Source organism: Dromiciops gliroides, chromosome 3 (genome assembly GCF_019393635.1).
Source record: "Dromiciops gliroides isolate mDroGli1 chromosome 3, mDroGli1.pri, whole genome shotgun sequence".
NCBI lineage: Eukaryota > Metazoa > Chordata > Mammalia > Microbiotheria > Microbiotheriidae > Dromiciops > Dromiciops gliroides.
Window position 1 is genome coordinate 476751436 of NC_057863.1, and position 27362 is coordinate 476778797.

The 27362-nt window shown below is 37.5% G+C and overlaps 1 protein-coding gene across 1 annotated transcript in view; it reads right to left on the reverse strand.

The window, feature by feature from the left end:
* B3GLCT (beta 3-glucosyltransferase) overlaps window positions 1-27362 on the reverse strand; it is a 134016-nt gene that overhangs the window by 36770 nt on the left and 69884 nt on the right. Inside the window, 4 exon segments of the mRNA XM_043998031.1 lie at window positions 3796-3859; window positions 12088-12224; window positions 19015-19126; window positions 19796-19872. Coding sequence (XP_043853966.1) covers window positions 3796-3859; window positions 12088-12224; window positions 19015-19126; window positions 19796-19872 — 390 coding nt within the window.

The following is a 27362-nucleotide window of genomic DNA, read 5'->3' on the forward strand; positions in this document are numbered from 1 at the left end:
ATATACTTGTGAACAAGATGGAGAAATGGAGCCTGGATTCAGAACTGGTTGAATTATATAAGACCTAAAAAAGTGTCAGTTCATGGATGGATGGCAACATGGAAGGATGTTTCTAATGGAACACCCCAGGCTTATCCCCCTGACTTTGGGAACAATTTAGAAATTTTAAATTTCTAATTTTAATTAAGATGAAATTTGCTAGGCACGAATGTTATAACATATATCTAGATTCAATAATAACAATGAGCATTCATGTTCAGTCATTTTTTCAGTTGTGTCCTACTCTTTGTGACCCTATTTGGAGTTTTCTTGGCAAAGATACAGGAGTGGTTTGCCATTTCCTTCTCCGGCTCATTTTACAGATGAGGAAACTGAGGCAAATGGGGTTAAGTGACTCTCCCAGGGTCACATAGGTAGTAACTGTCTGAGGCTAGATTTGAAATGAGTTCTTCCAGACTCCAGGCATGACAATCTATCCACTTTGCCATCTAGTTACTCTAAACTTTACCTGGAGCTTTTGAGTTTACAAACTGATTTTAAAATATTGTCTCCTTTTTTTTCTCACAACCACCCTGTGATAGGAGTGCTATCACTATGCCCATTTTACACAGGAGAAAACTGAGGTCGAGAAAGGTTAAACAAATTGTCCAAGGTCACATGGCTAATAAGTATCTGAGGCTAGATTTAAACTCAGGTCTTCCTGACGCCAGGTCTGGCACTCTATCCACTGTGCCACCTAGCTGCCTGATTGAACCAGTGCAGGATGGGGGAAACATTGCTAGACATTTTAATCTGATCCAGCTGCACTAGGGAATATATTGCAGTGTGTGTGTCTGACACCTCTGTTGTAGAAGATTCATAGTTTTAGAGTTGGAAAGGTGCTCTGGGGCATGCGCCAGGGGACGGGAGGAGGGAGGAGAATGAGCATTTTTTAATAAAGTACCTACTATGTGCTGGGCACTGTGCAAAGTGATTTTTACAAATATTATCTCATCTGATCCTCAGCCCTAGAGCCATCTAATTCAACCCCTTCATTTTACAGATGAAGACACTGGGAAAGAAAAATGATTTGACCCAAATGCCAAGATTTAAACCCGAGTCCTCTGGGGCCAAGTGCTGTGTTCTTCCCACTGCATCAGTCTGCCTTCCTCTTCAGGTATGGTTTGTGCTAAATGACTTTCAAGATTCCTTCCTGCTCTGCCAGAGTGTGCTTTTAAGGGCTGTAATGAAAAGCCTGCCCCGAGATGGTGGCATGCCTGGCAGGTAAAACAAAATGCTGAACGAATAATAATCTAAAACCTGCCAGAAGTCCAAGAACACATGGGTGAGCTCAGCAAAAATGACACACAAGTCTTTCTTTGGCAGGACTGGATACGTGCATCAGTATGATGTGAAGCATTGGATGCTTTTAGGGTGAACTATAAAACTTGTCTCAGGGATACCTGGTCACTCTGCACTGATGCCAAAATTACAGAAAGCCACCCTTCACTCCCCAGCTGTTCATTCCTAATTACCTTAGGGGAAAATGACCAATACAACCACAGGGTTGGGGATGCAAGGTAGAGCTACCCTAAATTCCTTCTAGGTAGCACAGTAGAGAGAGGTCTGGGCCTGGAGTTGGGAAAACCTGAGTTCAAATCCTACCTCAGACACTTACTAGTTGTGTAACCCTAGGCAAGTCACTTCTACCTCCCTCCCACCCCTCCCCTGCCTGCTTCAGTTTCCTCAAGTGTAAAAAGGAGATAACAATAGCTCCTATCTCAAAGGGTTGTTGTAAGGATCAGATGAGATAAAATTTGTAAAGTGTTAGCACAGAGTCTGTCCCATAGTAGGTATTTAATAAATGCTTATTTCTTCACCTTCTCCTTCCCCCTTAACTGTCCCACATTACTTGCTTTTGGTTGTTTGGTTAGATCCTGTTAGATTCATGTCCAAGTACAAGGCACTGTAGTCCAGACTACAGCTTTCTCTGAACTAAGCAACTTTGGGATTCTCTGAGGCAGAGATATGGGGGGAGGGCATCTCCGAGCTGGGGATTATAACAAAGGAATGGGGCTGGAAAATGGAATGTTGCACAGGAAGAACAGCTAAGCAGCAGGCCAATGTGACTGGGACAGAGACTGGGTGCAGCAAAGTAATGGAGGCTCCTACCAGAAAGGCAGCTGGGAGCCAGGCTTTCAATGGCAGGTGGAAGAGTATCTGATTTATTCCAGAGGTAACAAGAAGCTACTAAAGATTTATCTGAGTAAGGGAGAGACGTGATCAGATGTGTGTCTTAGGGATACCATTATGATAGCTGTGTGCAGCTGACTAGAGAGAGGACAGAGAAGAAGCAAGATGACCAACAAGGAGGTTCACTTCCATAGTCCATGCAAGGGGTGACAAGGGCTTGAAATATGGTAGAGTTTGTATGAGTGGAGAGAAGGGAATGAGGTAGAAGAGACATGACTTGTCAATTTGCCAGATATGAAGTTTGAGAGAAGGGGGAAAAGAGTCAAAGTTGATGATGAGGTTATAAACATGGGTATCCAGAAGTACAGTAGCTTGCTAGATAAAAACATTTATGAATTGCTTTCTATGTGCCAGCCACTATAATATGTGGTAGAAATACAAATACAAGCAAAATAAGGCCATCCCTATTCTCAATGATAATTTGATGTTTTTTCAGTCATATCCAACTCTTTGTGACCTCACTTGGGATTTTCTTGGCAGAGACAGTAGAATAGTTTGCCATTGCCTTCTCCAGATCATTTTATAGGTGAGGAAACTGAGGTAAATAGGATTAAGTGACTTGTCCAGGGTCACACAGCTAGTAAGCATCTGAGGTCAAATTTGCATGCAAGAAGAGAAGTCTTCCTGATTCCAGGCTTGGCACTCTATCTACGATGCCTAGATGCCCCTCAAAGATAATAGGATATAATATGAACACTATAATAATAGGGGGAGACAGCATCAAATCATCCTTGCAAAACTCAAAAACTACAGTGAGGGACCTGAAAAGGGGGAGGAGTGGAAGAGTGCTTGTATTGAGGCAAAGTGGACAGATCCAGAGAAACAGAAGATACCGCAAAGAAGTGAGCATGGTTGTCATGGAAACCTTCTGAAATGGTGGCCTCGAGTGGGAGTTCACTAATAAGAAGATGGGGCTGCAGGACTGATGGTGCTAGCAACAGGAATGGGTAAGTTCAGAGAAGAGATCAATTGGGTAGGAAGTACAGCGTGTTCCATTTTGGAATGGTTGAGTTTGAGACACTTAAAAATTGTCCAGTTAGTCAATATTATGGGACAGGCCTTCAGGAAAGAGATTAGGGATGAATAAGAATTTGGAGAAGTCATCTGAACAGAGATGATAATTAAACCTATAGGAGTTGATGAGATCACCAAGGTAGGGTGTAGAGAGAAGAATCAGGCTCAGGACATAGCCTTGAGAACAATTTCTTCACTTACTATGCAGGAGGAGAAGTTCAGTCTAGAAGGAAATGAGTAGATGGGGAAGAGCTGAACCAAAAGAGAACTTTACAGAAACCAAAGAAAAAGAGAAAGGTAGGGTAGAGCGTCAAAAATTGCAGAGACATCAAGAAGGATGAGGATTGAGCAAAGACACTTTCACCACACTGTAGTGTTTCACCCCTGGGCTCATGCACAGTTTTAAAAATTCAAAACTGGATTGAACTACACTGAGGACTGACTACTTATGAGGGAAAATATAATACTGGAAACTTAGAACTTTTCCAGTACCAAAATATTCTACAGATTTGATGACTCAAACATTCAACCCAATGGAATATGACTTACCTCATGTTTTAAATCAATTGTAAAGTCAGATTTCAAGGACTCACTTTTCAATCTCTTAGTAAGCCTGGAAAATGAAAGCAATTAAATTTACTTTCTGTCAAGAACCAAAAACAAAACAAAAAAGACAAGGAAAACATCATTTGGATTTTTTAAAGTTTAAAAAAGATTATGCAGAACTTTTTATTATTATTAAAAATTCTTTATAAAAATAAAACAAAATCACACTAAGTATGTTGAGTGAAGAAAATACAAATCATTTATTTATTATCAAAAGTGCCAATTATTGGGTGGCACAAATGCTGAATTTAAAATGCTTCAAAATGCTAGCCTTTAAAATGAAGATCATGTTACCATCTACAAAGAGACATACTGGAGCCCTTGAAAGCTAATGCAATTCGATCTTAGGCTATTTTTTTTAACATGGATATACTACTACTGAATTATAGGGAAAAAAAGAAAATAGAAGAAGGGAAAGAGAAAAAAAAGGAAGAAAAAATAGGTTGAAATTTTCCTCTACTATTTTCAATAACTCCAGTATAGCCTTTTTCTTTGCTTGTTTGGGAAACAATTGGGGAAAGTAAAAATCTCACATTATTTTTCTTGGAAGTCTTTTCTTTGATTTCAAGCTGAGGTTCATACAATGAACTGGATTGTAGAAACACGAATCTGTTTTATGATTCCCGTAAAATAGAAGAAATTTTGTTCTGATATCTAGTCATTTTAATAGTAGTGTATAACATTAGCTTCATTTCTAAGAAGCCATAGTAAGCATTTTAAATGTCTTCTACTCAAGACTAATGAAATAATATTTCAAAGTATAAAAGCAGTATCAAATTTTAAAATGCTACCAAAATTTTTGTTGTTCATTTGTTTATTACATCTTGACCTTGTGTTTGGTCAAAAAAGATTTTTTTCAAAGCTCAATTTTAAATATATAGAAGATAAAGACATGGAAGATGGATCATAATTTATATTTTGTTAAATAACAGTTGTCCTACAGATACTATTATAGGCACTCCCTGATTTACAAATGGCTAAGATAAAAATGTCTTTTTCAAATGCACCTTCTATCTATCTTCCCCATCTCTTCATCTTCCTCACCTTGGAATTTATCTCCCAGTTAATAAAAATTAAACAATTAAGCTCTTCAGTCCTTTATTTCCTTCTGTTCTCTTTGCTAAAATAAAGTTCTTACAACTGGAAAGGAAATAACAAATGACTGATAGGCAGTCAATACACAAAATAAGAAAGAAGACAAAATAGCACATTGAGCCTAGCACCACTAAATGTATTCAGGTCACTTGGCCCAGATGACCTTTACATTCAGGTACTGAAAGTGCTATCAGATCTGCCACTGAGTCACTTTCAGTTGGTATCTGAAGAGAATAGAATGAATGGAACGTTCAAACTATAAGCCAGCAACCTTAACTTAAATGTCTAAACATATTATTAAAGAGTAGGTTACTGAACATTTAGAAAAGGAAGCAGTAATCACATAGGGTCAGTATGGTTTTATTATGAAAAGGTCATGCTAGACTAATTTCCTTCTTTGTTATTAAGCTAAAGGGAATGATAAGGATGGTGTTTACCTAGATTTTAGAAAAACTAATTCGATCTTAGTCTATATTAAAAGACAGAACTTCTAGGAATAAAGAAGTAACCTTGACTATTTGGAGTATCATGTTTAGTTCTAAATATATTTCAAGAAGGCCATTGGTTAGGTGAGCAGCATCCAGAGGAGAGTAACTGGGATGGCCTAAAGCCGGTATCATTGGAAGATCAACAGAAGAAACTTGACATGGTTAGCCTAGAGAAGACTCAAGGTAGAAGTTCTCAATATTTTAAGGCTAGTCCTATGGAAGAGGGATCCAACTGGTTGTGTTTGGTCCTAGAAGGCAAGACTATGATTCATGGCTAAAAGTTGCAAGGAAGCAAAGTTGGGCTTGATGTCAGGGAAAAGAAATACTTTCTAACAATGAGAGCTGTCCAAAAGTGGAATGGGCTGTTCAGCAGGGTGATGGGTCCCCTCTCCTTAAGATTCTTCATGCAGAGTCTGGGTGACCACTTGTCAGGTAAGTTGTAGAAGGGACTCTCTTCCAGGTTTGGCTTGGACCATGTGGCCACCGAGGTGCCTTCAATGAAATTCTGAAACTCTGTAATTTCCCAATGAAATGAGTATAGGAACCTAGCTTTCCATCTCCATTACTTCTGTCATTGGTATTTTCTACTGTTACTTCTTGTGTCTCTTCTTTCTTCCTCCCCATTTTTTTCTTAATTCTTCTGCTACTTTTATTAATGCCAAAGACCCAGACCCCCAAAAGCTGCAGAAAACATTGTTACAACTGCCTACCTACTTTAGAAAATTGAGGTACCACTGACAACCTGGCCTGCTGCCCACTAAAGACCAAGACTCCTTCCCTACCACCTGAAACTTTTACCAGGGATCCCCTCTCCAGGTTCAAAGATCTATTATTTCCTACCTCCCAAATCCTCTTGACAACTGTATAGAACACCCTCCTTGCCACCTGGGATCCCTTAGGGAGTATAGAAATCCCAGTTCCTGATGACCAGAGGACAAAATTATAACCTAGAATAAGTTTTCTCATGAAAACCATGTTATGTTCTATTTTCAGGCAAAGAAAATCCCTTTTCCAATACCAATTGGCACATTTGTCTGTAATTTACAGTCTCAGAAAGTTGTGATAACACCAGAGTTACCCATTTCCCCCAAACAAGAATTTGTTTTCTCTAAAAAGGACAACAAAGCTGTCACTGGGACTTGATTGGCCTCTGTATCCTTTAATATAGCTCATTGGTCACCAAAGGAATAAAAATGTCCTGCTCACTGATGTGGTGTCTGAATTGGCAGATTTCTGAAGACCTCACTGGTCACTAATCCCTGCTGATCAGACATGACTCCTTAAGGAGATGGTGGTAGCCATGTCCAGGGAATCTAGGCACTACCATATCTTTGTTACACATCCTTTCTGTGTTAGGGCAAAGTAAATCTTCTTTTTTAACTGTTCAATGACTTGCAAGTGCCACATTGCATCCCAACACTGAATGTGAACAAATGGGAATAGGAGATGTACACCTGCCCCTCTTGGGTGCCTAGAACAATGAGGTCAATTCAAATAGAACCAGGGGCCAACTCATCCATACTTGAAGAGTCCTGCAAGGTGCATATTACTTAGTTTTCAAATTTAATGTTATCTATGTTTTATTATACTTTATTTATTTTTTTAAAAATTCTTTAATTAACATTTTAATCTGGGGGGAGAGTAGAGGGCATGAGGCCGAGGCTCATGTTTGATACCCTCTGGTGCTAAAAGATTAGTAAGTAACTTTGCCATGGTTACATAACTATTATATGTCAGAGGGAAGACTTGAACCCAGGTCTTCCTGGCTTCGAGGCCAGCCCTCTCTGTACTACAGCATACTACTTCTCAGGAAAATATCCTTAGTACATGATTACATACAGTTCAGCTACATTATCAATTATATGCTTTTGGTAGGCTAGACTGGGATCATTTGATGACGTTTCTGTGGGGAAAAGAATTGCAGAGTTCCAAACCAATTGACTTACAAATAATATTCAGAATCACAACCCATTTGGAAGTTGGAACTGACAACAATAATATTGAAACTACTTTATAGCAGGAAGTTTCAAAAGAGTCAGTGAGTCTTTGCTATACCTACCCCTCACAATAACCATATCCTCATAGTGTCTTTTTAAAAAATTATTTTTATTTATGGAATAAAACAAGCATGTCCATAACATAGTATATGAAAGCTGAAAATCGATTATGTATAATTGCTATTCCTTTTAAATATTAATAAAGTTATCATGTAAATTTCTTTTCCTCTTTTTTTTCTTTCCTCCCCCTACTCCCCACACTAAAGATGGCTACCATCACACACAAATATGTATATGCATGGAAAATCATTCTATACATACTTCCATTTATCAGTTCTTTCTTTGGATGCAGATAGCATCTTCCTTCATATATCCTCTGTGGTTAATTTGAGATTTATAATAGCCAAAATGACTTATTCACTCAAAGTTGTTCTTAAACAATACTATTACTGTATACAATATTCTCTTGGTTATGCTCATTTTGCTCTTCATTATTTCATGCAAATCTACCTGTATTTTTCTAAGATCATCAAGCTCCTCATTTCTTAAAATCTACATTTTTATAAATCATACTGACTACAACCCTAATCCATCCCTACCCAGAAATTTTTTGGGGGCAATGGGAGTTAAGTGACTTGCCCAGGGTCACACAGCTAGGAAGAGTCAAGTGTCTGAGGCCGGATTTGAACTCAGGTCCTCCTGAATCCAGGGCCGATGCTTTATCCACTGCACCACCTAGGCCCCCCCCCAATACATTTAACATATATCAAATGATGTTCTGAAATCTGGATTCCAAAGGTCTCTGAAATCTGACAAGACTGTTGGGAGTATAGCAACTCAGCTCCAAAAGGTGCTTCCCCACAACATCAGTTATGCAGGAAATGTTTATTGGGTCCTGGGGTGAAATGACAGCGTTCAATCAGCTTGGGTTTGGAAGCAACTAGGTGGTACAGTGGTGGGCCTAGGAGTCAGGAAGAACTGAGTTCGAATCCTGCCTCAGACACTTATTAGCAAGTTACTTAACCTCTGTTTACTTCTGTTCTTCAACTGTAAAAATGGGTATTACACAGCATCTATCTCACAAGTTTTTGTGTAAGGATCAAATAGATATTTCCCAAGCATTAGCATAATGCCTGGCACATAGTAGGACGTAGTAAATACTAGAAAAATGCTTAATCCTATCCTTCTTCAGTCATAGGGAAGAGGACAGGAACACTGGAACAGAAAAGGAAGTGAAGTTATAGTTATTATTGTATGCCCAGGAATTTTTTTCCACCAGTAGTTACTATAAAAATCAATATTCTTGAGGCACTACTGAAGGGGAAAAGGCCCAAGGAAGGCCCCATTTCACAGACCGTGAAGGCCATGAAGCTGTTGGTTGGTTGGAGGCAAGCTATACAGTGCACTGGAAAGAATCCTGGATGGTTGGTGTGACAGGGTTCGTATCCCAGATTGCTCCTGTGTACCTTGGGATTCAGTATCTTTCCAGGCCTGTTTCCTCATCTATAAAAGGAAGAGGTTGGATCAGAGGATCACAGATTGGAACTGGAAGGGACCCCAGATGCCATCTAGTCCTCCCTCTCAGCTCTAAGTCTATGATCCCACAACACTAGCTGAGGGGAAGGAAGAAAATGTGCCCAGTTTCTATTATCTCTGGACTCTTGGCCAGGTCAGCTCCACGTATCTGCTTATACCTAGACAGGAGAGGTGACAGTGCTGGACTCATAGTTCAAATTAAACTCCTGACATTTCCCAAGGTATTTGAGCACTTCATCTCTATAAGCCTCAGTTTTCTCATCTGTAAGATGAGAAATAATGACTACCTATAGTGAGTGTCTAACTTATAGGGCTATTGTGAGGATCAAATGAGCTAATAAGTATGAAAAGCACTTTACCTACTTGAAAGGCACTATGTGAACACAGCTATTATAACTATATAGAAACAAATTCTTTGGCATCTTCTAATGTCTATACTTCCTTGTATTTAAGTTATGGACCACCTCAGTCATCTGTCAGGCCAGACTTCAAAGATATTACATAAAGTTTGTTTGTTTTAAGATTTAAAATGCATTTTGGGGGTTCAATTTTATTTTATTTTCAAGATATTATATTAGGTTTTTTATCAGCTGGTTACCAAAGGCTCAGTTGATTTGGTAAGAAACCTACTTCACAATTGGGTCTCACACACCCCTCCCCAAAACTCTATTAAGGAGGACACCCAGACTAATCATCTCTTCATTCCCAACCAGCTACACTCTTTCTCCATGACAGATTTCCCCATCATGCCCTGTGACAGATATTCCTCCCTTTCCCCTACAACTCTTTCATTTTCTTTTTGTGTGTTATCTTCCTCCATCACATTGTAAGCTCTCTGAGGGCAGGAACTGTCTTTTTAACTTAATTTGTATCCCCAATGTTGATGAACACAGTGAGAGAAAAGACTATATTTGGACTCTTCTCAGAGCCCTAAAGGCAGAGAGTGAGTCTGATTTCAGGCATTATTGCTTTGTTTGGGGCCCCCCTCCAACCTCCCAGTACGGGGCTTCCCGGTATACGAGGCTATGAGGAGTCAAGGCTTCTGGGCCTTAGGCCCAAGCAGGGCCTGGAGCGGGGCCTAGGTTTTGTGGGAGTCAGGCTGCGTGTTCACCTTGAGGCACCCAAGGTGATCCCCTCGGGACTCAGAGTTCAAGCCCCAACTTGGGTTTAGTTTTGTTTTGAAAGGTTGTGTTTATACAAGCACTGTTTTAGTGAGGAATGGGGACATTCTTACCCAACATAGGGTTGGGGTCTAGGGCTGCAATCTGATTGGTTGATAAACCAAGCAATCTGATTGGTCAAACCCTGTGTCAGGTTTTCTTTCTTGAAGAGTTATGTACATTAACATAGCATTGTTCTAAGGAGGAGCTGATACTCTTGCTGAGAATAGGCTAAGGCCTGGTATCATAGTTTGTAAAATCTGATCGGTCAACTGGTACTACCTGACTAGTTTCTAGCACTGTGATTGGTCCACTTGATACAATCTGATTGGTTGTTTTGATTTTTTTTGGTGGCAGTGGTGGTGGTGGTTTTTTGGGGGGGAGTTTTGGTGAGACAATTGGGGTGAAGTGACTTGCCCAGGGTCACATAGCTAGTAAGTGCCAAGTATGTGAGGCCAGATTTGAACTCAGGTCCTCCTGAATCCAGGGCTGGTACTTTATCCATTGCGCCACCTAGCTGCCCCAATCTGATTGGTTGTTATTGTTGTGCAGGTGTATGTAAAAAGGGGGAAAAGTATGTAAATAAGGACTTGTAAAATGCTGTAATGTGATTGGTTGGAGGTATATACCCTTGAGGGGTATATATAGAGGTGAGGTCAGTGCACTCTCCTGCACATTCAGAAGAATGCCCTTCTTCATGAAGATGAATAAAGAAGCCTTCACCCACCGCCTCCTGCCTGCTTGGATTCTTTGAGTGGCAACCTGCTAGCAACACTAGAGCTGCTAACACTAGAGCTGTGAAACACTATTTGAGTTGTAAGCTGTGTTTCTAACAAAAGTACCTTGCATATAGTAGGTACTTAATAAACATTTACTGACTAAATTACCTTACATTCATAGTTTTCAAAGTGTTTTCAAGGGTACATCTCAAATCATTATAACTACTGTTTAAGGTAAATATTTTTAGCTTCATCATGCCGGAAAAAATGAGATACAGAGAAGTCATAGGGCAAATAAGAGGCAGAGCTGGGATAAGAACCCAGGTCTTTAACCCTTAAGTCTAGTGCTCTTTCCCCTTTATCTGACCATGGGTAGCAGTAACAATTTTGAATACATATTATTTGACAGTCAAGTGAGGAGCAGAACAATTTAGTCAAGTCATCAAGCATTTACTTAGTACATAATATGTGCCTAATAAACATTTATTAAGCACCTACTATGTGCCAAGCACTATGTTACTGCTCACACAATGTGAATTGTAAAGACAACTTTGAAAAATCTTAAAAATTCTGATCAATAGAATGACTGACTATGAATCCATAGGCTGGATAGTAAAGCAGGCTATCCATACCCCCTTCAAGGGAGGTGATGGACTCAAGCTGAAAAATGAGACACAAAGTTTTGGATATGGCACATGTATAGATGTTTTTTTCTGATTATGCTTATCTATTACAAGGATTCTAGTTTTCTTTTTTTTTTTTACCTGGGGGTGTGGGTATTTGAGGGGATAGGGGAACTAGTGATTCTGTTGCCAAAAATAAGCAAGAAAAGAGAGCCATCGAAGCATTTTCTAAAAATGCACAAAAGAGAACAGAAGGAAGGCCAGTTGGAAACACAGAAAATCAGAAAAGCTTTGAAAGTAATAATTTATTATAGGCTTTTTATAAAAGCATGCTGTATGAACTAGTGATTCACTGTTCCCTTTTATTCTCTTCTCCTTTGAAAATGAAAACATTTCCCTTGAGGGTATTTGGTATAGTTTTGGTAGTCTGGTATCAATAAGTTCAGAATAAAAAAATTAATTTTTTTAATAAAAGAGATTTAAACAACAATAAAACCCATAATGCACTATAAAAACACAGTTCATATGCTTGGGCAAAAAAAGCCATTTGTTAGTCAATCTACAAGTCATAAAATCATAAAACTGCTGTACAAAAAAATTGCCCATTTAATTCTTACTTGTTTATGAGTGGAAAACTAAGGGCCCAGCCAGCAGCAAAGTCAGGGAATTTGAAAACCGTAGGATCTTCAGCAAAGGCATAATGGTGGATGATTGTTGATTGTTCATCATATAACGCTTTCCCTAAAAACCACTCCTAGAAGAAAAATGCACAACATCATTGAATCATCCATTACGTTGTTTATTCAAGATAAATGATGGGAAAAAAATAGTTACATGCTAGGAGAAAGGACTATAGAACTTGCAAAATGTCTTATTTTACAGCCTAATAAAACACACTTTGTTTTATGACACGGTAAAGAAATAGCGGTCTCTGGTTAATAGAAAGCTAGAATACAGGGATTACCAATTTTCAAAGAATCAGAACACAATAATATAGATCTAACACTAAAACAACACTGAACATAATTCAATTTTTTATGATTCAGAAATCACTTCAGTATTTGAACTATGCCTCAAAATAATCATTATCAAAACTGATTGTGCTTATATTTTTATTTTTTTGTTCTAGACCTGTGATTTCATTGCTATAGGGAATTCCAGGTAAGGAAACACTAATATACCAAAGCAAATCAGCACTTGTTCTACATGTCATCTTAAACAGTTGCCTGGAGAAAGGAAAAGTTATGTAATTTGTGTAGGGCCCCATACTAGGATAGATCAAGAGGGTAGGACTCAAACCCAGGTCTTCCTTACTGTGAGGCCAGCTCTAAATCTATTATGCCACATTTCAGTCATCCTTATCCTACCGGTGTGCAAAAAACATTGGTGAACAGAATGGTAGATAACAAAGAGTTTACTCTATTTTAAGAAATTTTGAAGAAGGAATTGAGTCATGTCAATCTTGATATTCACATAGTATAAATGAAACCAAAAGACAGAAGGAAGTTGCAACTAAATGGAAGGCAAATCATGGAATTGGTTTTATTGCATGGCCAATGGCAACAAGAACCATTTTCCATTGGTACTTGGTGATTTTGTATTGTAGTACTAATGATAAATATTTGCAAAAACATCATCATGAAACTGATTGCCACTTATGCACCAATATCTGTTATAGAGGAAAAAGAGGTATAGAAGTTGCACCAAGAACTTGAAAAGATCTTCCAAATTAAATCAACACATATTTTTACACTCAGTGATATGCAAAAGTAGTCGTGGATGATGCTAGATTTGCAATAAATCCAAAATTGATATACAAGCTGACTAATACATTTCATATTATTTGAAATATTAGAAGAGAAATAGATCATATACTTTTCACAGTTATAGATGGGAGATAAATTCTTAACTAACCCAAGGAGAGGTAATTACAAAAGGTAAAATAGATCATTTTCATTACATGAAATTCAAAAGCTTTTACACAAACAAAATTAATGCTTTTAGGGTAAGAAGGGAAAAAGGTCGAATAGTAAAAAAAATCTTTGTATCAAATTTATGTGGTAAGGATTTGGTCATCCAAGATATACATTCATAGACAAACTAACAAAAATATGTATAGGCAAAAGTCAGTTCTCCAACAGATAAGTGGTCAAAGGTTATGAACAATTCTCAGAAGAATTACAAAATTCTCCAAATCATTTATAAGAGATATGGAAATCAGAACAACCTTGAGATTTCAACTCACAGCCAGCAAATTGGAAAAGATGAGAAAAAACAAGAATAATCAGTGTTGGAAGGGCTGTGGAAAGACAAACATAGTACTGCATTGCAGCTAAAGCTGTGAATAAGAATGAATATTCTGGAAAGGTACTTTGGAATTATGCAAATAAAGTGGCTAAAATCATACATCCAAGGAGGTCACTAATAAAAAAGAAACAGTTCACATACACCAAAATATTTATAGCACCACTTATTGTGGTAATAAAGAACTAGAAACAAAGTAGATGCCCAATGACTAGAGAATGGCTAAACAAATATGCAGTACGTGACTATAATAGAATAGGACAGTGACCTAAGGAACAGCAAAATGATAGATATAGAAAGGCCTGAAAAGACTTGCATTAAGTAATTTAATCTGAAGTAAGGAGAACAAAGAAAAAAAATAGGCACAATCACTACAATATAAATGCAAAGAACAACTGGAAAACAATTGAAAATGATTGCTATGTCATTACTAAAAAATAGCTTGGCCCCAAAGAAGAGATAGGAGAAGACTCCTCCCCATATTCCTCTGAAGAGGTGGGAGGATCCATGGACAGAGGACATTGCATATTTTGTTAGAATTTTTTTATGTAGTGATTGGTTTTACTGATTTTTTAAATGAAAAATGGCTTTCTGGCAGGGGATAATATAAAATTATGAATAGTATTATTGTTCAGTGATAATTAGAATTGCTGGAAAGAGATTAAGCTTCAAGAAAGCTTGGAAAAAGTCAACTGTGCAAAGATCATCCTAAGAGCATTTAGTCAGTCAGTCAGCCAGTATTTATTAAGCACCTACTATATGCCAGGCATTGTGCTGTGCTAAGTACTAAAAGGTAAAAGACAGTCCTTGCTCTCAAGGAGCCTACAGTCTAATTTAAGGAGGAAACTGGAAGAAGCACAACAGAGATTAAACCCTAAAATCAAGGTCTTAGATGTGCTCCTTGAGGAAGTGAAAATAAAAATGAGGAAAGTTGTATGAGAACAGATAGACAGATATACACACACATATATGTATATATACATACACACATAGATAGATATATGTGTATATATGTATGTATATATATATATATGTATATATATATATATGTCTATCTACTGATCCATTTATCTATCTATCCATCCATCTATCCATCTATCCATCTATCTGGTCTGTATTGAAGGCAACACATCTGAGGGCACTGGGGAATCCATTTTTGTTTTTTTGGTTTTTTTAGTGAGGCAACTGGGGTTAAGTGACTTGCCCAGGGTCACACAGCTAGTAGGTGTTAAGTGTCTGAGGCCAGATTTGAACTCAGGTACTTCTGACTCCAGGGCTGGTGCTCTATGCACTGCACCACCTAGCTGCCCTGGGAATCCATTTTTAAGGTAGCCAAAAGATACCAAAGCTGGGGGAAGGGAGGGATCTACTTTTCTTCACTTAGACTATCATATAACACTGATTACATTTTTATTTGATAGAAAGGTTGAATGGATGATGAAGAGAAAAGGACTGTTAACACAAAATAACATACTTCATGTTAAAAACACTAAATTGGATGCAAATTCTGGGAACCTAGAAGTTTTAGAGCTGGAAGGGATATTAAGGGTTATCCAGCCTTCCCAGCTCCTTTTACAGATGAAGAATGGGCTCAGACAGGTGAGTGGTTTGCCAGGGATCACACAGGAAAGAGTGTCAGAACCCAGCAAAGAATCCTAGTGTCCTGACTCTCAGTCTAGTAGGCTTTCTACTGTGGTGTTCCACCTCTCATTTTCCTTGTTCTAAAATTTTAGACTGAATTACAATTTGAAAAATCTCTGGCTTAAAAACAAACCTCACACCTATGGAATGCTTATTCTTTATAATATCATTTTAAAAATAAAACACTCTGGGGCAGCTAGATAGCACAGTAGATAGAGTACCGGCCCTGGAGTCAGGAGTACCTGAGTTCAAATCCAGTCTCAGATACTTAACACTTACTAGTTGTGTGACCCTGGGCAAGTCACTTAACCCCAATTGCCTCATCAAAAAAATAATAAATGAATGAATGAAAATAAAACAATCTAAATTTCTGAGAAATTCAGAAAAGCTAAGGATGCTGATTACATTCTCTTCTATATTCCAATTTTCATGAACTTGTCTTGAACTTTGGAAATCACTGTTCTATTTTTCACTAAAACAAAGGTGAGTCACCACATCCCTTACAGAATTTGAGCTATGGATAATGGAAGGAATGATCTGAAGATAAAAAAAAATTAAGTGAAAGTTATAACTCCCACATTGAAAAAGAAACTTGAGAGGTTTTTTTAGAAGGCTTTTTTAGTCTTGGGATTTTGTTGTTGTTGTTCATTTTTAAAGCAAGCAAAGAGAGCATACCACATAACAAAAGCTTTACATGAAACAAGAAAGACTATATTTCATGGCACATAGAGACTGGTGCCTCTCTCCTCAAAAATACCCAATATTTATTGTATATATATATATACTTACTTATGTACATGTTGTCACCCCTGATAGAATGTAACCTTCTGTTTCATTTTTGTCTCTATATTCTCAGGGCCTAGCATGGTGCCTGGAATTTATGATTATGCTAGATGGTACAGTAGATAGAGCACCAGACTTGGAGACAGTAAAATCTGAGTTCAAAGGCATCCTACTTTGCGGTATGACCTTAGGCAAGTTACTTAACCTTTATTTACCTCAATTCCTCAAATGTAAAAGGGGGACACATTGGAGAAGAAACAACCACTCCAGTATCTTTGCCAAGAAAATTCCATGGACAAAATGTCCATTGAGTCATGTAAAGTCAGACAACTGAACAACAACAACAAAATTATTATTAGTATGCAAAATAAGGTAACTGGATCCAGCCAAATAGAAATATGAAGTGCAAATTCAAATGTTGAGACCATTTCATGGGATTCATAATTGCTAGTTGATTGGCTTGACCAATCTGAAAATCCTGGGTAAGATAAATTGGTGATTCTTCTCTTCTTTGAGGAAGTTATTGTTAGAATGGATTATTACTTTAGACCTATCAGATTAGATAAAATGATTAAAGGGGAAAGTGACAAATGTTAGAGGAAATGAGGAAAAACTGGGACACTAGTATTCACTGTTGGTAGGATTGTCCATTGATAACTATTTTGGAGAGCAATGCAGAATTATGCCCAGAGTTATTATACTGATTATATCTGTTGATCCAGCAATATCAATACTAGGTCTATTTTCAAAGATGATTAGGGAAGAAGGAAAAGAACCTGTCCTAAAATATTTATAGCAGCTCTTTTTGTAGTGGCAAAGAACTGGAAATTGAGGGGATGCCTGTTAATTGAAGAGTGGCTGAACGAGCTGTAGTATATGATTATGATGGAATACTACTATTCTATAAGAAATGATTAACTCAATAACCTTAGAAAAATATGGACAGATTTTCACAAAAGAATAAAGTGAAATGAGCAGAACCAAGAGAATATCGTATACAGTATCAGCAATATTTTTAAGAACAACTTTGAGCAACTAAGCCATTTTGACTATTACAAATACTCAAATTAACCACAAAGGACATGTGAAGGAAAAAGCTATCTGTATCCAAAGAAAGAACTGATAAATACAAGTATGTATAGAATAATTTTACACATATTTACATATGTGTATTTAATAAACTATTACATATATGTATATATGTATATATATTTATGTCTAATGGTAGCCATCTCTAGGGTGGGAGGGGGGAGAAAAAAATTACATGATAACTTTATTATATATTTAAAAGGAACAGCAAGTTGTACATAATACATCTGTAGTTTTGTGTGCAATCATCTTTTTTGTTACACTATGTTATGGAAATAAAATAAATAAAAAATTTTAAAATAGAATGGACAGCTTGCTCATCCAACCCTATTATTATGGCTAAGTTAATTACAATTACCAAATTAATTCAGCAAATATGGATTGACTATGATGCACAAGGTACTAAAATCAGAAGAATGATAATGAACCCCAAAGCTTTCAGATTCAAAATGCTGATTTTTGTTATGCTGATGAATCTGCCCTTAATCACTAGTCCTTGAGGTTTTTCCTGTTCAGATTTTTGTATCCTTGGAGCAAAGTCCTATATAATGCAATCAGACAAAAAACAATCCCTCCTACTTCTCTTGGCCCAATTATATATGACTAGATTCTAGTGTATGCCCTGGGGAAAAGAGGCATAGAGATGAGAGGCAAGTTTAAAATACCCTAGCAAGCCTAACCCAATTCTGGGTCATCATCAGTTCCAAAGAATGCTCAAGCCAATTTGGTCTGAGTGAGGTTCCTACTGATCTGGACCCATTCTAACTTGTTCCCAGAAAGATCCCTACAGAATAGTGGTGGCTTAGAAACACCCGAGTTTGTTTCTAGAGATCTTAATTGAGGTCAAGATAGAGAATAAAAATAATAATAATAGCTAAGGTAATATGTAGAACATATATGTAACATAATATGTTAGTTAGCACTTTGCAAGCCTTAAATGACTGAAGTATTTATTAAGCACTTACTATACATTAAGTACTGTACTATGTGAATGTTAATTATTATTATATAGCTTTAAGCTGTGCAAAATGCCTTTACATATATTAATTCCTTTTAATCCTCACAATAATACTGTAAGATAAGTGCTATTATTATTTTTATTTATAGATGAGGAAAATGAGAGTAGAAGTTAAGTGACTTGCCCAGAGTCACAGAGTTAAATGATTGAGGCAGGATTCCAACTCAGGTCTTCATGACTCCAAGCCCTTGGGAGTTAATTTAATGCTGTCAATCAAAGGTATATCTACTCAGAAGAAGATATCTATACATATACAGACACATCCCAAAAAGTAAAAATTATAAAATTAACGGAACTAGAATGACCAAATTACCATGTTATTGCTGACTGGTAAAAAGAAAGAGCCCATTTAATTTTATGTCTAAAATAGATGATTTCTTAACTCTGGATTACTGCATTTTTTAACCCTCCCAAATTTCTCATATATTTTAATATGCCTTGCATTTTTTTAAAAGAAGTATCATACAAGGTCTCTCATTTTGTAATCCATAAAACATAAAAGGAAACATTCAAATTGGAAGCTCTTTACAAAGAAATCCTAACAACATAGCCTCTGGGCTTACACACTTAACTATTTCCAATTCTTTACTATTTGGAATAATCATTTAGAAGTGTTATTTACTAGCTTCCCATTCCTTTTAATCAATACTAAACCTTCTTCAAGGTTTTTCCCTGAAGGCTTAATATTAGCATTTCAATTTTCCTTTACCTTAGATGGGTCATATCTTCTGAGAGTTTCTAAGAGCTTTGGAATGTGTATCCTTGTTTCTTCTTCACAGAAGAAAATCCATGATGAGTTTCTGCTAAATGATGTGGAAAAACTAAGAAGAAATAGTTTACAGTAAGCTTTATTCTAAATTGGATTTGTCATAAAGCCACAAAGTTGTGAGTAGGAAATGGAAGAAATGGAAGATCGGGACGATAAGAGAGCCCTGCTTTCTTCATGTTTTTTCCTTTCCTTAGACAATGGCTCTAAGAAAAGAATCTTATTGACTCTTCAAATTCACTTTTCTATAAAATCTGCCAGAAGGCAGATAAGAAAATGTTCACATACTCAACTTTGAAGTTCATTTGTTTACCTTTGAAATAAATTATTTTTTTAATTTAAATATTCTCCTTTTCTCCACTAACAGCCTTTAACAATATGGTTTTAATGCTGTGACAAGCAATAAACTTTATAAGTTTATTATAATTATTATTATTTTACTTTTTTGTGTGTGGGGGGGGGTAAGGGGGTTAAGTGACTTGCCCAGGGTCACACAGCTAGTAAGTGTCGTGTCTGAGGCCACATTTGGAATGCAAGTCCTCCTGAATCACTGTACCACCTAGCTACCCCCAATTTATTATTATTATTACTGTAATTCCTCACCCAATCACCAATTCTGAAAGTCAGAAAAACCCCCACCAATCTCCTGGCAAGGAAAACTAAGTAACATGAGCACATTCAAGTGGGGATGTCAGTAATTCAGAAAGATGTTTTTCATACATACTGAGGTAATAATGGAAGTATGGTCCATGCACCTTCATGCTTATCCAGCAGATGAACAAGAAGAACTCTGGGGAGCTCCTAAAATACACAGTAAAGTAAAATCAATCAATAAAAAAACAAAAGAGAAATAACTCAAAACACATGACCACTACAATATTAAGGAGCCACTTAATTTAAACACAAACATTTCTGGAGAAGAGTGATTTTAATGTCTCATAGGTTGGGTCAAAGTCCCTTCTCTTCTCCCTAGGGTCTACAGGAAATGAGCATTCTCTAATCAAATGTATGTTGTTCCCTCCATGTGGGAACATGGGAAACCTTTGAGGATTTTCCTAAACTAGAACCTAAGATAGATAGGGGAAAGAAGAAGGGCCACAGAAAGAAGAGTTCCCAAGGGTTATAGCTAAACAAGAGTTAATCCTATGAAGAGGAAAAAAAAATTATTTCAAGGAAGAGAAAGTTCAAAATATTCTAAAAGCATAAATACCTAAGAAAAATAGGTATAGGGGGTGAAAGTAAACCTACAGGGGCAGCTAGGTGACGCAGTGAATAAAGCACCGGCCCTGGATTCAGGAGTACCTGAGTTCAAATCCGGCCTCAGACACTTGACACTTACTAGCTGTGTGACCCTGGGCAAGTCACTTAACCCCCATTGCCCCGCAAAAAAAAAAGAAAAAAAAAAGAAAAATAGGTATAAATTTACCTCATACACTAATAAATCAATGCTTAAATTTTCAGACAGTGAGGTACCTAATTTGGGGGGCAATATGGGGGTATGGACTATATGTAGGATTTCTAAATGCCATGCATTGGTACAGAAACAGTCATTGTTTTCAAGTAACACACCTGTAGCCAGAAGAATGCAGATACACATTTTGTGAGAAATAATTATTAACAATATCCTAGTGGAGGTACCCAATGTTCTCCCCTTCCTCCTTAAATCCTCACACACCCCCCCTCTCCACAGTTCTGTTCATCTTGAAAGTAAGATTCATTTGGGTCAAGCCCAACCCAAGCTTACAATCTTGGGTGGAGACAGATATGTCTATCTAAAAATTGAAGAACTTTACAGAGGAGACTTAGCCTGCAGCAAACCACACCCCATTAGAGGTCTTTGGGTTGAAATAGCCATTGGCCATCCTTTTATTAATAACCTGCCAGCCTAATACTAAAATGATTAAATTACCCAGAAACTATGTTTCATTTTTAATTGTCACAATTTAAATTATATTAGTGAATGAATGGCATTCATTTGGGGGATATAACACTATTCTTCTCTATTTTAAGTAACTACAGAAAGAGTCTAAAAATCTGTTTCTTATCATTAAACTTCCTAGAGCAACAAAGAACACACTTGGTGTTTCACTACTGGCATTCTTCAGCCCTCCCAATACACTTTATTGCCACAAGTTTTATATAAGACATAAAAACACATTCTCCTAATCGCTATAGACAGGAAGGTGAAATGATAAACATCCAGTTTTGCCAAGGACATCATCATTACAGAACCACTGGGATTATCAATTCAACCTGCAAGGTCGTATACTTTAAAAAGGTTGACTCTGACAAAGCTGGAGATTTAAAAGTAAATGAGGCTTGTTTCTTTGTTCTACATAGCAGCTACTTCAGCACTGCTGCACAAATTAACATAAGAGTATTCACAGAGTAAGATGAACCAACATTAAGTAGCAGTCTAGGAAAGAAGGAAAGAGATGAACCAATAGTCCCTTAAGCTCTTTGCTCTTCTTAACTTCCTTACTACTGTCAAAAGTACCACCATCCTCCCAATCACCTCAGCTCACAATCTAGATGTCATCCTCATCATCGCATGGGTTATTAAGTCCTTTCATTTATACCTTTGTAACATCTCTTGTGTATGCCCCATTCTCCCCTCTAACACTGCAACCCCTCTGGTGCACCTGGACTCCTACAATAGTCGGTTGGTAGGTCTCCCTCAAGTCTCCAGTCTCTCCTCCCTTCAATCCACTATCAAATTGATCTTCCGAAAATGCAAGCCTGACCATATTTCAGCCCCCGCCCTTCAAGAAACTTCAGTGACCTTCCTATTACTTCTAGAATAAAATAGGAAACGCTGTGTTTGGCTTTTAAAGTTCTTTATAACCTAGCCCTTCCCACCTTTCCAGACTTCTTAAACCTGATTCCCCTCTATGTATTCTGGGAACCAGTGATACTGATCCTCTTGTTCTTGAATTAAAACTGCTTTCCCTCTTCATCTCTACCTCCTGGCTTCCTTGGTTTCCTTCAAGTCTTAGCTAAAGTCCTGTATTCTGCAAAAAGTCATTCCTTAGTGCTCCTTCATTTTTTTTTCTTGTAGAAGGTAGTATTTTATTTTATTTTGAATTTTTTCCTATTTATTTATTTAAAGTTTTGAATTCCAAATTCTATCCCTTTCTCATTCCCTCCCTCTCTACCCTTCCCCCTTCTTGAGGCTGCAAGCAACCAGTTACAGGTTATACATGTGCAATTATGTAAAACATTACCATATTAGTCATTTTATATAAAAAGACTCAAGTAAAAAAAATGCAAAACAGCATGTTTCAGTCTGTGCTCAATCAACATCAGTTCTTTGGAGGTGGATAGTATGCTTTATCATAAGTCCTTTGGGATTGTCTTGGATCATTGTATTGCTACAAGTAGTTAAATCGCTCACAATTGCTCATAGAACAATAATGCTGTCACTGCACAATATTCTCCTGGTTCTGCTCACTTCACTATACATCAGTTCATATGAATCTTTCCAGGTTTTTCTGAAATCATCCTGCTTGTCATTTCTTATAGCATAATAATATTCCATCACCACCATATACCACAGCTTGTTTAGTCATTCCCCAATTGATAGGCATTCCTTCAATTTCCAATTCTTAGCTGCCACAAAGAGTGCTCCTTTATCTTAATGAAGGCTATAAGCCCCTAGGTGAGGAAAGAGAGACAGCACCAGCATGCCATGCTCCCCGCCAGCAGCCTGAAAGTGGTCATAAGCAAAGGGTGACTGTTTTTGTATCAGTTGTGTCTATTTTTTCCTGCTTTTAGGTAAAGGAGTCTTGGAGATGACTGCAACTTTATGAGTTTCAGAAGGTCAGAAGAGATCTGGACTCTGAGGCTGAACTTACCAGCAGCTGACCCTGGGATGCCAGCACAGCCCTGAGGAGTGATTGGCTTGACCCAGCCTAGCAGTAAATCAGCCTATTCAGAAACCATAAACTGCAGAAAATGAGCTGCTGTTCCAGCGTTTAGATGTAGTCTGAGGTGAGGCAAATACTTGGCTGTAACCTATTTAAGTTTGAGCCTACCATCCCTCAGGGACAGAGGGATTACAGGGGAGAGTGTGTCATGTATTTTGGGGGGGACTTTTTGTACTTTTGTTTTCACTATATTTTTTCAGTAAATATCACTTTCAAAAGATAATTGATTGGGGGCAGCTAGGTGGCGCAGTGGATAGAGAACAGGCCCTGGAGTCAGGAGTACCTGGGTTCAAATCCGGCCTCAGACACTTAACACTTACTAGCTGTGTGACCCTGGGCAAGTCACTTAACCCCAATTGCCTCACTAAAAAAAAAAAAAAGATAATTGATGTAACTAGTTAAATTGATAATGGAGTGCTAATCAATGGTATTGATGATATTGAGGAGATATTAACTGGTACTTGAGATTGAAAAGAATACATTGAAATGGGTGTTCAAGCTGAGAGCATTAGAGCAATGGTTCCTAACATTTTTTATTCCATGAACTACTTTCAACAACAACAAAAATGTTGTGAACAATTGTGGAGGTTGCAAACCCCCAAAGTAATTTGACATATTACTCATAATAAATTTTTAGATTTATTTTCTAAATGTTTTTACAATAACTATGAAAAACCTTTCCCCCCAAAGACCCAAATTAAAAATATATTTTATATAATTAAAATGATAGAATATAAAATTTTATTCTTCCTATAAATATGAAGTATGAATATGAAATTATAAAACAATAATAAATATTTTATGTGGGATATTCTGTAAAAATTAAACGAAGCAATCCAGCAAGACCTTATATGCTTGCTATCATCTACCAGAGTTCATAACAAATTTCTTTATTTCATAAATTTTGACAAATACTAATACTATTTAAATGAAATACGTTACAACTTGTAAGATGCTTCACATAAGATAATAAATTATTTAATTTCAATGTTGGACTGTTTTATTGAAGAAAGGTTTACAATATTTGGCCCAAAGTCAAACAAAGATGGCCTTCAATCTGGTGCTTCACTGAGTCTATTTCTGTATTTTGATTTAAAACAATAAAATGAAAATGCTCACTTGTGCAAATATGTGGTGAAAAACAAGCTCTCAGCAAATATTTAGAGGTGGAAGTAGGAATACTGAGTTTAGAAAATAGCTAGTCATCCTGGGTGGCTGTGGTGAAGGAAAATGATATGAAATAAGAATAGAAAGATCAACTGAAGCTAGATTGTGGAGAGCCTTAAATGCCAAGCTAAATGTATATCTTCCCACATTTTTTTAAGTGAGGCAATTGGGGTTAAGTGACTTACCCAAGGTCACACAGCTAGTAAGTATTAAGTTTCTGAGGCCGCATTTGAACTCAGGTCCTCCTGACTCCAGGGCCAATTCTTCATCCACTGCACCACCTAGCTGCCCCTGCTAAATGTATATCTTAAGGACAGGTAGGTGGTGCAGTGGCTAGAGTGTTGGACCTGGAGTCAGAAAGACTCATCTTCCTGAGCTCAAATCTGGCCTCAGATATTTACTGGCTGTGTGAACCTGGGCAAGCCACTCAAACCTGTTTGCCTCAGTTTGCTCATCTGTAAAATAAGCTAGAGAAGGAAATAGAAAACAATTCCAATATTTTTGCCAAGAAAACCTCAAATAAGGTTACAAAGAGTTGGAAATAACTGAACAACAAATGTACATTTTAAACCAGCAGCAAGGGGGAGACACTAGAGATTTCTGAGCAGGGTTGAGTAACCTGCTCTCTTACAGAGGTTATTTTAGAAGGAGCTTAGTAGTACTTTACAGAACATGGGCCCCATGGGCATTTGAGAACTCACCTCCAGACAACTATGAAGCACCAGAGGATCTCAGATCATAGCAAACTTTCTTGATAATCAAACTTTCTTGATATCAATAAGGAAACAGACTTCTTCCTCTCTGTAGCACACAGGTGACTATGGGAAAAATGTGGCATATGCTATCGGTTGTCTTCCCTGTGTTAGTTTTACTCACCTGTTTTTCTTTTTCTTTTTTGGTAAAGATATAGTTCTATTGGGAGGGAGTAGGCATTGGGAAGTAAAGATGGTATTAAAAAGGCATCAGTTGGGGGCAGCTAGGTGGCGCAGTGGATAGAGCACTGGCCCTGGATTCAGGAGGACCTGAGTTCAAATCTGGCCTCAGACACTTGACACTTACTAGCTGTGTGACCCTGGGCAAGTCACTTAACCCCAATTGCCTCACCAAAAAACAAAACAAAACAAAACAAAACCAAGAAACAAAAAAGGCATCAGTCGGGGGCAGCTAGGTGGCGCAGTGGATAAAGCACTGGCCCTGGATTCAGAAGGACCTGAGTTCAAATCCAGCCTCAGACACTTGACACTAGCTGTATGACCCTGGGCAAGTCACTTGACCCTCATTGCCCCCCCTTTCCCCCCCTCACCAAAAGGCATCAGTAAAACATGTTTAAGAGGGAAAATATAAGTACTAGGGGAAAACAAATCATACCAGCTTTGGCATCTACCACTCACACAAAACTATTTTAAAACCACACAAATGGAGATGACCTGTTGTCAATCAAGAAGGCACATGTAGACTGGCCCTTTCTTTCCTTCTAAATCTGGAAATTCAAATCCCTGTAAGTTCTCTCTCCGCTTACAGAGCCGCTTAGTTTTTCTGATTCCAGGCCTGGCACTCTATCCACCATGCCACCTATCTGCCCACAATCCCCTATCAGATAGCATGACGAAATGAAATGAAACGAAATAAAGCATTTTATGCAGTGGAGAGGATAAGTAGTCAAATTTCCTTCTCATTTCTCTGGGGCTTATTTTTATCTCCAAACTTCAACAAAGACCCTAAGACAAATACCACCCAGCATTATCTGTCCACCCTATACTTCTCTTGAAGGTTCAAGGATTCTACAATTCTCTTTTTGCCATCCAAAGTATCAACATAGCTTAGGCAGGGTTGCTTATCTCTCCTAGCCATTTTGAGCTCTCACTCAATTACTTAGGACATATTACTGTGTTGTACTGGGTCCTCAAGCTGGACTGAGCTTTCATTACAATAAGGAGGAACATGCCATGAAAATGAGCCATTATTTCATAAAATCATAGGATCTTAGAGATTTCTTAAAAGGCCTTAAAATCACATCCCCAAAAAGAGAAAAAGACCTATTTTTACAAAAATATTTATAGCAGCTCTTTTTATGGTGGCTAAGAATTGGAAATCAAAGGAATCTCCATCAATTGGGGAATGGCTAAACAAGCTGTGGTATATGATGGCAGTGGAATATTATTGTGCTATAAGAAATGACAAAGCAGGATGACTTCAGAAAGACCTGAAAGACTTGTATGAACTGATATATAGTGAAGTGAGCAGAACCAAGACAAGTTTGTGCACAGAGACAGCAATATTGTTCAATGAAGAACTGTGAATGACTCAGCTATTCTCAGCAATACAATGATCCAAGACAATCCCAAAGGACTAATGTTGAAGCATACACTATCTACCTCCAAAGAAAGAACTGATATTGATTGAATGCATACTATTTTTACTTTCTTTCATTTTTTCTTTTATTCAATTTTTTTTTGTATAAAATGACTAATATGGTAACATTTTACATAATTGCACATGTATAACCCACATATGATTGCTTACTACCTTAGGTAGTGGGGAGGGGAGGGAGGGAAGGAGGGATAAAATTTGGAATTCAAAACTATAAATAAAAATGTTTTTATATTTATGTGTGTATGTATATATGTACGTATGTATGTGTGTATGTATGTATGTATGTATAAAAGGGCCTTACAATCATCTATTCCAATTCATTCAGTTTGCAGGTGAGGTCTAAGAAGTATTTCATCCAAGGACATAAAACTAGTTTTTGAGGAAGCCAGACTAGAATCTAGACAGACAAGTTAAGAATTGTACTGAGAAAAACCCTTCACTGCCCCGCTACACACATACACACATACACACACACACACACTTCTAGCCTTGCACCTTTCAGCCTCAGGATTTGCTCTCTGAAGTTTATAGCCATGAGACACAGATTATCACAACAGAACATTCAGATTTGCTCAGGGCCAAATGTTATTAGCACCAAGGGTAAATACCTTGCCCATTCCCTTGGATTTTCTACTAATGGCATATGAATTAATGTCTCAATTTGAAACATTTCTACTCTGACTCACAATCCAATACTGTTCTAGAAGGATCAGAAAGAAGTCAGAGGAGACAAGGTCTCTGTTGCTAGGAGAGCACTTGGAAGAAAACATAATTTTGTGGGCTTGGTAACCTGAATAATGATGAGTAATTCCTCAGTGTGTTAAG